Source organism: Papio anubis, chromosome X (assembly GCF_008728515.1).
Source record: "Papio anubis isolate 15944 chromosome X, Panubis1.0, whole genome shotgun sequence".
Classification (NCBI taxonomy): Eukaryota; Metazoa; Chordata; class Mammalia; order Primates; family Cercopithecidae; genus Papio; species Papio anubis.
Genome location: NC_044996.1, coordinates 91,880,754 through 91,892,175, shown reverse-complemented (window position 1 = coordinate 91,892,175; position 11,422 = coordinate 91,880,754). Strand labels below are relative to the sequence as shown.

The 11,422-nt window shown below is 48.9% G+C and overlaps 2 protein-coding genes across 2 annotated transcripts in view; one reads left to right on the top strand and one right to left on the bottom strand.

The window, feature by feature from the left end:
* Positions 1 to 1,112: 1,112 nt before the first annotated feature.
* On the bottom strand, positions 1,113 to 8,982 carry APEX2 (apurinic/apyrimidinic endodeoxyribonuclease 2). The gene is made up of 6 exons (XM_003917774.5): positions 8,101 to 8,982; positions 7,051 to 7,134; positions 6,251 to 6,431; positions 5,601 to 5,747; positions 4,983 to 5,052; positions 1,113 to 2,374 (listed from the first exon to the last, which is right to left on the bottom strand). Exons 1-6 carry the CDS (start codon positions 8,255 to 8,257, stop codon positions 1,457 to 1,459), a joined length of 1,557 nt encoding a protein of 518 aa, XP_003917823.1. The 5' UTR covers positions 8,258 to 8,982; the 3' UTR covers positions 1,113 to 1,456.
* PFKFB1 (6-phosphofructo-2-kinase/fructose-2,6-biphosphatase 1) overlaps positions 8,982 to 11,422 on the top strand; it is a 66,962-nt gene continuing 64,521 nt past the window's right edge. Inside the window, exon 1 of the mRNA XM_009197691.4 lies at positions 8,982 to 10,273. Coding sequence (XP_009195955.1) covers positions 10,246 to 10,273 — 28 coding nt within the window. The 5' untranslated portion in view covers positions 8,982 to 10,245. The remainder of the gene's footprint in view (positions 10,274 to 11,422) is intronic.

Here is an 11,422-nt window from a genome sequence, read left to right as displayed (position 1 = left end):
CCAAAAACTACACAGTGAGTTGCACAGAGCCGGGATACTAAGCAGATTTATTTGAAATGGCTCTTCTCCAATGGTTTCAATAAAAATCCAGGGATTGACTCTTCACTGGTAATCTGGGCCCTGGAAATCTGGGCCCAGGGTAGCCCCTGAAGCCAGGAGATGAGTCAGCCCTAACCAAATTCCCTAGAAAGGAGTGGTTCCCCAAAAGCAGAGGTATTTTCCAGAAGGGGATATGGATGTCTTCCTCAATCCATTATCCTCTCTCCCTCCCACGGCATCCCACAGAACAGGATTTACCAGTCCTTTTTTTTTTTTTTTTTTTTGAGACGTCATTTTGCTGGTTGCCCAGGCTGGAGTGCAACAACACGATCTCAGCTCACTGCAACCTCCGCCTCACAGGTACAAGCTATTCTCCTGTTTCAATCTCCTAAGTAGCTTGGATTACAGGCACGTGCCACCACACCTAGCTAATTTTTTTGTATTTAGTAGAGACAGGGTTTCACCATGTTAGGCTGGTTGTGAACTCCTGACTTCAGGCGATCCACCCACCTCGGCCTCCCAAAGTGCTGGGATTACAGGCGTGTGCCACTGCGCCCAGTCTACCAGTCCCATTTTCACAAGTGAGAAGAGGCTTGGCTAGAGCAAGCACTGTGTTCAAAGCAATGCTTCTACTTTCCAGGTCACAGTATACGGGAAACATTTCCATGGCACACTTAGGGGCACTAATGATACTACTTGCTAAGCAGGTGATCTTCCCTGAGACTTGTGTGATCTCAGGCCCTGCCTGGCAATGCTGAGGACTGAGGACCCTATTTCTTTCAACTCTGTAACCCACTGGGGCAGCTGTGGGGCACACTAGTTGGGAAGCTCTGGTTTAAGGCTACATAGCCCACCTCCCTTGCTGATTTAACCGCAGCAGTACAGTAAACTCCTACAACTAAGCAGAGAACTCTTTATGGTGAGCACTGCTCCTCACTCCTCACTATTCCCTCCTCCCTCCTCCCCTATCCCTGGGAATTATATTATTGGGCTACAGCCAGCTGGCAAACCCAGTATTGAGATAGCTTCTTTGACTCAACTTTATGGAGTACATTCACAATGTCCACTCAAAGTGAAACCCTGAAACAAACACACAGACTTTATTTATGCACAAATACATTTTCCAGCAAAGACAGAAGTGATTTAAAATCACACAACTTCCCGGGGCAGCCAGTGTCCGTGTACTTCAGACAGGAAGGTGGAAAGTGGTGTAGCGGGCTGGGTCACAGCATTAAGGTGCAAAAAGCTCACCAACAAGGAGCTAGGTAGGAAGGTCAGTGAGGAAGAGAGGGCTAAGAAGAGGAAGAGAAGGGTAGGAGACTTTCGGGGAGAAGCAGGAGGCAGCTCAGGGAAGGGGAGCTGGCCTCAGATCACGTGCAGGGGTGACTATGCCAGACGTCCCCAGGCCTCCATTGGTTCAGCTGGGCCTGCTCCAGAGGAAGAAGTTGCACCGGGAGGAGGGGTCAGTGGGAGGACCCCGGGGCCTGGCACACATATAGAAGCGGCGGCCCAGGTTGGGTCCTGGCTTCTTCACAGTACGCATCACACATGGCTCCCTGTGGCCCCCACAGAGGGGTGTGCGCAAGGGCCCCGCCAGCACAGACTTCCAGAATGAGGTCCGTACCTCCTTCTCATCTTTGGCTTCTGAAGCCTTGGCCCGCCCCTTCACCACTTTGGCCACTGCCTCCTCTTCTGGAGTCTTCGGGGTCATGAGGGCGCTCATCAGTGGTGGGCTAGGCAGTTCTATGTCAGGAGAGGCTTGGGGACAGTTAGGGGAGGGCTGAAAGTAGCTCTTCAGGTTTTTCTGGCCTCTGCCAGAGCCAGCCTGACTAGGCCGAGGCCTGGTTGAGTGCACTTGGGCTTTGTTTTGGCACGTCTGTACCCGGGTTTGATTGTTGTGCTGCAGCGCCGACTGCTCCAACAGAGGACTTTGTTCGAGAGGAACTAGGAAGCGAAGGATCTTGAGCTGGGTGCCTGCAAACTCAGGGAGGAAGCGGGTGCACAGAGGTGGGCACTGTTTTGCGGGTACAGAGGACACGCTCAAGACTGCACCCACAGGGCAGTGGTCAGAGCCCATCACCTCAGGCAGCAGGAAAGAGGCCTGAAAGGTGTCTATGACCAGGGTCCTGTCCCCTAGCACATAGTCAAGCCGGGAGCCATAGTTGAGATGGCGGGCGCCGGTCACTGCTGACCAGCAGGTGAAGGCCCCCTCCTGCTTTGGTTGGAAGCAACGGTAGCTATCGATGAAGGGCCCTACATGAGAGGCAGACTGGCACCCCAAGTTACTGAGCAAGCTGTCCATCCACTTGCGCCCTGGGTCCTCTTCAAAGCATTCCTAGGTGAGGAGGAAAGGGGGTTGGAAGAGAGAGAGACAGAACTAGATACCTAGAACTGGAAGGGACTTAGACTAACTGCTGCATTTTGCAAATAAGAAAATTTGGTTGTCCCAAGAGGACTACTGCTGAAGGTCACACAGTCCAGAATTGGCAGAGCTGGGATTCTGATTTTCATCCTTACTGATTTAAAAGACCATGCTTGTTTTTCCCTCTGCACAAGCTTGCATTTATCTTGCATTGGTCCATCAATGGCAAATCTGAAAGTTTGTTTAATCAGAGCAATTCCCAGAACTGCTTTTTAAAACGATGGAAAACAGGAAGTGTTTGCCTCTAGGAAGTAGGGCTGGGGTTAAGAGTTAGGAAGACTGTCAGCTTCTTCCTTTAAACCCTCTGGCACTATTTGGTTTATCTACTGTGTCAAAGCCCTCAATGACCATTCCTACCTTCTGAGCTGAGGACCTGCAAGGATCCAGGTCTGAATACTTCCTTAGGCTCTGATCCCCAATCCATCATCCATCAGTCCATCCATTCACTCCACCTAACCACCCACTCACTCAATGCAAGGAATGTTCATGGAATACCTATTATGTGCCAAGCATGATGCCAGGGACAAAGTAGGAACCTGATCTACTCCTGGGGACCAAGGAGGCTTCCTTTCGAGAAGTGATCTGGAGGGGAGGTGTGCGGGCTGAGCAAGAGTAACCTAGGTGGAGGGTGCTCCTAACTTTAAGAACAGTCTCTGTGCTGGGCCTGTGGAGGGAGTGTGCTGCATACCCAAAAGACTTGAGGAAAGACCAGACTTGAGACCAGAATACCAGCAGGAAATGGCTGCCATAGTCACACAAGCAAGATGATGGTCACTTGGGCTAGGGTGGGTGCCAGAGGAGACAGAAACATGAAATTATGAGATGATTTGTAGCTAGAATCAACAGTACTTGCAGACTAACTGAATGTGGGAAGTGGAGTAAGAAAGAAAGACAATACTAGCACAATTCCCAGGCTTTAAGTTGAAGCAACCAAGGGGATGATGGTGCCATTTAGAGAAATGACAAGACCAAAAGAGCAAGCCTGGTGGAAAGTGGATATGTTCTGCTATTTTGGAAAGACTGTAAGTCATCTTAGCTGGCACTATTAGTTCTCTTTCCCTGGAGGAGAAAATGAAGGAGGTATACATGAGAGATCTAGGCTACCTCTGAACTAAGTAGAGAAGGCATAAAGGTGTATGATGCTATCACAAGAATCTGAAAGAACACACTGAATGAATGTGTAAAAGGAATGAGGCAGGGAGGGACTGAAGGCTCGCACTTTGTAGCATTCTCTCCGCTCCCCACCACACCACCACCACCATTCTCTCGCTTCTGCTCATTTCCCAGCTGGGAGCCATATCTACATTTATGTAGCTCTTCTGCAAATTAATCAAGGAATATTCCCACGGTCCTTCTCTAAGCCAAGCCCAGTGCTGAGTGGGACTGTGCCAACATCAATCACTGATCCCCCATCATGAGACATAAGGCAAGCCAAGATGAGAGCTGGCTTGTAGATTCTAGGGCAGTGGTTCTCAAGCCTGGCTGCATGATAAAGTCACACTGGGGGCTTTTAGAACGTGCCACTACCCTGGCCCCACACCCAAGAGTTCCGAGTTCATTAGTCTGCAGTAGTGCTAAGATATTGATATTTTTGTTCTAATATGCAGTTAGGGGCTGAAAACCATGGGCCTAGGGGCACTTAGAGATAAGAGGTTCATATAACAAAAAGATAGAGAGGGGGGTCATGTCCACCAATTCAGGGCACAGTGAAAAAAGCCAGAATGAGAATAACTTTTACAACAGGCCGATAGGAGACAACCTGTCTAGAGAGGACAAAATGTGTAGGGACACTGAAGGTGGAAATAGAGACAGGTCGCAGTCCATGGAGAGCCTTGAATGCTAGGTCTCGATGTTTTCCCTGCATCACAGAGGTAACCAAGAGGTATTGAAAGTTCATAAACAAGAAACACAGTGTATTAAGGAAATGACCAAGGCAATGTGGAATTCACAGTCCTTGAAAACATCTGACCCCCAACAACTCTCCAGCCCCACCTTCTGCCACTCACCTCCCTTCCCGTGTCACTAAGAAAGGGACTTGTGGTTCCCCATGCACACAATGCAAATTCTCACCTTGAAACCTTTGCCCATGCTAAAATGCTTCGCTACTTCAAAGCTGTTCTACTTGTCTGTTAAGATTCAGCCATTTTCAGCTGCCTGTCCTGATGTCTGAGCTCACCTAGGACTCCCATCTCTGAGCTCCCGTAGCCTTCTGGGATGCCATCTGTGTCTCTGCTCTGAGAATACCATCCTATAATTGGCCAGCCATGCGTCTGTAGCCCACCACCATGCTGGAGAGCTCCTAGGAGCCAAGAGTTGGATCTGACTCCTGAGTCCTCAGTATGTGGCAGAGTCAGTATTGTCTATTGAATGAATGACCAATCCTCAGTACTATAAGAATAGTATTGCAAACCAAGCTCCACTTTCCCATAAAGGAAGCTGTCCCTGGGCCAAAAACTCAGCATTGGTTGGCTGGACAAACAGAATCAGTCAAGTGGGGCCAGGCACCTAGAGGTAGCCTTACCAGGCTGACTGCGTCCCAGTGGTCAATGGGGCGGTGGGCTGTATTCAGGTCACCCAGAATGATCACATGGCTGAAAAACACAATATGGGATTGTTAGAAAGGGGTGCAGCAGTCCTGGCTCGTATACTTTTTCCTGGGCCCAAGAGCTCAGACAGGCCACCTCCCATATTGAGGCTTCCTAGCCAACAGCAACTCATAGCAGCCTACCTCTCCAATCTTACCACAACCTTGCTGCCTTTCATATCTGACCAACCCAATTCTGATCTCCAAAGGTGACAGTGCTCCATGTTTGACATGACTGCCTCACTGATCAGTACCTAATGGGCATTTTTCTTGTCCTTCAATCAAGGGGAGGTGAGCTCAAATACCACCTCCCCTTGATTGCTCTAACCCACCCTCACTTTCCTGTCCTTCCCTGGAACAAGACTTTCCTTTGCTTCCAGGAACTTTATCATTCTCATCTCATTTCACCCTTAAAACTATTCTGTGGGGTAGAAACAATATCCCTTTGTCTCTGAGTTCTTTGGATAGGTTCCATATCCCTTTCAATGGAGCTTAACACAGGGCTGGGCACCCAGGACCGACTCAAGGAAGCCTTGCTGCCTAGGCTTGCAGTACCTGCCTGCCGCCAGGAGGGCTTCTGCTCGGATTTGCAGCAAACGATAGAAGCGCATCTTAAAGACTAGCCGCTCAGGCCTCCCAGGGTCCGCATGGGGGCAGTACACGTTGATTAGGGTCAAGATCCTCTCCTTCCCTTCCCACGTGCTGGAGAAAAGAGAAACCTTCAAAAGGGGTCAGTTTCAAACCTCCCCTTCTGTCCCTTCCCCATACCACATGGCTTCCATTTGGTGACTGTCTGGGATGGAAAAGAAAGGGGTTAAAGAGACACAAATGAGCTGGCATGCACGGGACTTGGGGACTGACTACTGGTAAGGCAGGGAGACGGACATCTAAGGATGACCACCAGGTAATGGCGCTGCTATTCACAAAGAGAACACCCAGAAAGAGAGAAACCTGGGGCAGTGAATTCAGCACTAAGTTGCTTTTGAGATGTCTATGGTAATAAGGGCTGGATCACCAGGCCAGCCCCGCACTGTAGAGATGGAAACTCAAGCCTCAGAGGGGGAAAAATTTGCCAGGGTCACACACCGAGCAGCCCAGCCAGGACTAAATCAGGAAAGGCAAATTTGGGAACTTCACCACGGTGCATGTATGTTTACAGAGCAAGCCTCAGAATCGCTCAGTAGCAGGGAGATATGAGCTATTACCGGATCTTATGCTGTGTGAGGAGGGCCCGGCCCTCACTATCCAGAGCCCGGAGTTCCTCTTGGGTAAACTCATCCATGTTTCCATAGCAACCAACATTCCCATTCTGGGTGGCAAACAGGCCACTCAGGCCTTCTTCAGCAGCCACTGGGGTAGCGTTGTCCTTACAGAAGGTGGCTACACCTGGGAACAGACAGGGTACTCTGAGCAGACCTGGCAGTCAATAGCCTGTTGCACAGCCTGTCCCACTCCAATTGTCCCCACACAGGTCACCTAAGTCATCTTCATAAAGTGTGGTTCTTGGGGAACCTTATTCAAACCCTGGAGTCTCAGTTCCTGCATCTAAAAAAGCCACAGAATGTTCTAAGTGTTTTACATTGATACATGGTGAGTGCTCGAGAAGTATTAGCAATTATTACTATCACATGGATTAATTAATTTAATCCTCGTAACAGCCCTAGAAGGTAAACATTATCCTCATTTTCTAGCTGAGGAACCTGAGGCACCAAGAGGTAATGTAACTTGCCAGAGGGTGCACAGCTAGGAAATGAGCCACAGTTCAAACCCTGGGCTTCTGGCTCCACAGTTCACACAATTAAGCACCACACTACTACTGTATTTCTGAGGTCCAGTAGGATAATTCTATCCATAAAAATTATATTTCACGTAATTTACTATTATGCAGCTTTAGCTCTGTAAACTAAATGTCTAAATTTCTTATTACCCTCTCATCAAATATTGGAAACCCTTTTCCCCATCTGCCTCCATCACTAATTTAAAGTCCACAGAAAGCCCCATTTACCAGAATAGCCGCTACGGTTGCGGCTGAAGCTGAAATAGGAGTTATAACCCTCAACGATAGCCAGGGGCTCTGTCAGTGCATCCCCTAGGGAAAAAAAAAATGTAAGATTAAGTCAGAGGTAAAACTAGCATCCGAGAAACACAAAGGCCTGGAATTACAGTTGTAGGCTAATTCCTTGCACACATCAGAGCCGGAGTTGGGGGTGACGGGAATGAAGTATCTATGAGTAGAGGAAGACCTAGAAAGATGAGAAATGTCAGAGAGGAAATTGATATCAGAATTAGAAGGCTGGCGGGGGTGGTTAGAGACTATGAAGTGGAGGTGGAGAATTAGGTGGGAGAGGGAAAGAATCAGAGCTAAGCCTGGGGGTCTGGACGATGGGAGGGAGCTGGGGGTGGGGATGGACATATGAGAGGACAGTGGGAATCTGAGCTAAGGGTGAGAGGTAAGAGAGAGGGAATTAGGGGATCTGAACTGGGGATGGAAGGAAAAGGAATTAGGGGATTCTGAGGGGAGATAGAAGGGTGAAGAAATAAGAGGACATCTAAGCTTGGGGTGGGAAATAAGGTGGGAATTAAGGACTTTCAGCTGGGAGGAGAGATGGGGATAGATAAGGGGTACGGGGTTCTGAGGTGGAGGTGTGAAAAGGAGGCAATTAGAAAGACTGAGCTGGGGTCAAAGGTGGGGTGGGAATTAGAGGATCTGAGCTTGGGGCAAGGATGAAGAATTCGGAGGTTTGACTTGGTGGCGGAGAGATGGACAGCGTATGGAAGGAGGAAATTCAGGGGACTGAGTTTGGGGCCAGAGAATGAGTGGGAATCTGACTAGATATGGAGTTTCGAGAAGGAGCTAGTTTGCTGAAGACAGGAAATGGAGTGCAACTGGGGATCTAGCTAGGGTGGGAAATGGGAGTTTAAGAGGGAAGAGACCTGGGTCTAAGGGCAGGACTCTAAGAATAGGAAACTGGGAAAGTAAAATTACATGGGACAGGGGGCAAAAGTTAGCGGGAAAGAAAAAGTATGCAGGGATCCTGGAATCCAGAGCGCTCACTGGTCACTTTGGTTTCCTGGAGACAGACGATATCGGCATCCAGCTCCTCCAAAATGCGCCCCACGGCCACGGCGGCACAGTTGCTGGGTTCCTGATTTGCCACCCCTTGCACGGGTCTCCGAATCCCATTGATGTTCCAGCTCACCACGCGCAACATCTTAACGGCCTGGAACACCTCCCAGCCCGCGCCAAACTAGGCGCGAGCGAACAGCTAGCTCGCTGTTCCGAAGTTGGCCAGGCCCGCCTCCCGCGTGCGTTTGCGCAGGCGCTCTCGTGCGTACCACAAAAGCGCCTGACGCACGTCGGGCGGGGACTTCAACTTCCTCAGTTCTCATTGGCGGGAGGAAGAACTGGGTGGACGCTGAAAGAAGCAGAGCGGAAGCCTAGGGGCAATGAATGGCGAGAGGAGTTTCCAGTTGGGCTCCCGCGCCTTCCGCTCGGACACCTGAGTCTCAGTACGTTTTTCCTCTACTCAGAAGTCCACGTGGTGCATCCGGTTACTTACAAACGGGATTTTGCCACTTTGTAGGCGACCCTGAGCGGAACTGCTCAGCAGCCAAAGCCCCGCCCTCAGTGCGACGGACCGCCCACCTAAGTGCAGAGATGGCTGCCGCGCTTGCGCCCCAGGAGTAGCTGGCGCTAAGTGCTCGCCTTGGACCGGGCAAAGGGAGGTTCGTGGTTGGAGGAGGGAGCAGTAAGAGTCGCTCCACTGAGATAAGACTTAGGAGGAGGGCCTTTGGCTTTATTGGGGCAGAGGGGAGGAGGAGGAGGCTGTCTCAAGCCTGCCCTGTAGCTTTTATTTGTCTTGGCTCTTAACATTCCGAAGGATGTAGCCGGGCACATCCTTACTCTTGGTTCTGTTTCTCAGATAAGTGAAATCGAGGCCCAGGAAATGTAAGCTCGTGAGCAGCACTGTCTCCGGATGCATCCATGGCTCTTGTGTATATGTTATCGCATTTAAGTCTCAGGACAGCCCTGTTTGGGGCATTGAGTCTAAGTTAGAGACGTCGAGTGAATTCACTTCATTCTCACAGTTCAGTCTCTCACACTGAAGTAGTAGAGCCAGGATTCAAACCGTATGTTAATTAGCTCAAGGATTACTTTTCTGAGTGTTTTTACTGACCACACACCACCCCAGTTAAGTCTTTTCCTCTGGGGCCCCACGGCACCCTATGGTCCATTCTGTCACAGTACTTATAATACACAGCTGTCATTGACTTCTATTTCTGCTGCCACTAGACTGCCAGCAGCTTGAGAACAATGACCATGTCTGGTTCATCTTGTTAGCCCATCCCCTAATACTGGACACAGTATATATTGGGAAGCAATAGATACTTGTCAGGTGAATGAATGAACAAAGAATAATAGCAAGAGCATCAACAGGTTCATGGCTTGTTTTTGAGCGCACAAAAAGTAGAAATAATGGATATGCCCAATGTCCAGGGAAAAGCATAACGATGCATCTTTAGGTTCCTCACCCAGAATTGCAGCATAATTATTTTTCCCCCAGAATTTAAGCGTTAGAGCTATCGTCCTCAATGGGTACAGCAAAGACGCAGTAAACTGCTTTTCCTCCTGGAGGACTTAAATTTACCAGTTGTTGCTATCAGAAAATAGCTCTGTGATTAAAATAAAATTTGTGTGTCCTAAGCTTTTTCATGCTTTGGGGGTTGTTGACTCAGGATTGACTCCCATGAACGTGACAACTAGGACAAAGGAAATGAACATTTTTATTGCTCTTGCTTCATATTGTCAGATTGCTTTCCAGTAAGAGATTATGCCCATTTACACTGAAGACCAATCTGAAACTCAGCCCCAGCAAAATCCAGAACTTGCCTGTCTCCATAGCTGGTTTTAATTTCCCTATTCTGCAATGGCTTGTTAATATTAGTTCTGACCTTTGGGGCAAGGTGAACACACGGTTGGACTGAAGAGAAAAGGCTTCGGGTGGCTCAGGAACTTCTTTGGCAACTACAACAGCTGATATTTCAACAGAGCACATACACTCCCCCCACTTAACAAGGGTACATCCTCAGCCTTCTCAGGGAACCAACGAACACCTCCAGGCTTCCTCTTTGATGCCACCCACTGGACCTGCCTTAGGGGTCTGTAAATGCAAGACAACCGAGTGTTGGATAATTAGCAATGGAAGAAAAAACCTCTAGAATAAAAGGTAGGTGAGAAAGAAGGGAACGTAGGCAGGAGTTACACAAATCCACATCCATTCTTCAGGCCCTCTGGAAAGTTTTCTTTGCGTAGATGGTTGGTTGACGTGTGCATTAAAGGGCATGGGAAAGTGGGGGAAAAGATTATATGTAACCTATTTATATATCTGTATATTTTTAAAAATCCATTCTGGCCTTTGTGGGACCCTGGCCCCCAGGGCAATTCCCTAGCACCTGTGAAAGTCTCTCTAACTTGTTCTGGTCTGGTTTTGAATGAACTGAGTGATTGAGATTATAGCTCTTACCTCCCCACTGATGTGTAAAGTAGGGTTGATTTGCTGTGGCGCTTTGAACAAACTCTCTAGCTTCTCTGGGCATCAGTAGCCTCCTCAGTAAAATGGAAATCAGAGTCTCTAGCCAATGTTCCTCAGAGGGCTGTCACGATCAAGAAGGGTGGAAAGGCAGAAACCAAAGCTCTTTGGAGACATTTCGGGACTTCCTCGCTCTAAGAGTAGTGATCTTGCTTTTTTATATAGGCTCCACAAGCAATCCCACCCAAAACCCTCCAGCTGCTCTTCTCCCTGTGCGACTATGGTCTGTGGAGAGCCGCTTCCAGGACTAGGATTCAGTGAGGTTTGGGGCCCAGGCATGAGGCCGAAAATAGTGGAGAGATGGTGGGCCAGGACAGTGGCTGAGAAGGAAGGGGATCATAGACTCCTGTCACAGAAGGCCTGACACTCATATACATGCACCTAGCTTGTAAGTGTGTGGTCGATCTCCCCTCATGCCTTCATTCTCCACAAATGCTTTCATACCCAAACAGTCTGAGAGCTACCAATAGGGAGACCCCATTCATGACTTTATTATCCATCAGCACTGTCATATGCTCCTTTACATAGGATTCTCCCCCCATACACATGCCCTATACTTTGGGAGGGGTATAGGGTCAGGATCTGGGGGCCTTGGGAAATCACATTGTAATCTTTTCTTCCCTAGAGATAGCCCCATTTTAGAATTTTAGACCAAGAGCTGCAGGTCAGAGCTTGGTCTTGAATGAGAATCTGGTACTGACTGAACCCTTTCTCTGCCACGAGTTCATTGGCCCTTTTCAGAGAGGACTTAATTCTTGTGTTTATCTGTTTCTGTCCCATTCAAGG

What these genes read in the sequence shown, in the direction of transcription:
- APEX2 (XM_003917774.5), bottom strand. Translation starts at nt 8,257, where the DNA reads ATGTTGCGCGTGGTGAGCTGGAACATCAATGGGATTCGGAGACCCGTG. An exon ending in CAACCGTAGCGGCTATTCTG is followed by an intron (nt 6,432 to 7,050) that starts GTAAATGGGGCT and finishes GTCTGTTCCCAG; the next exon opens with GTGTAGCCACCTTCTGTAAG. An exon ending in GCCCTCCTGGCGGCAGGCAG is followed by an intron (nt 5,053 to 5,600) that starts GTACTGCAAGCC and finishes TGTGTTTTTCAG; the next exon opens with CCATGTGATCATTCTGGGTG.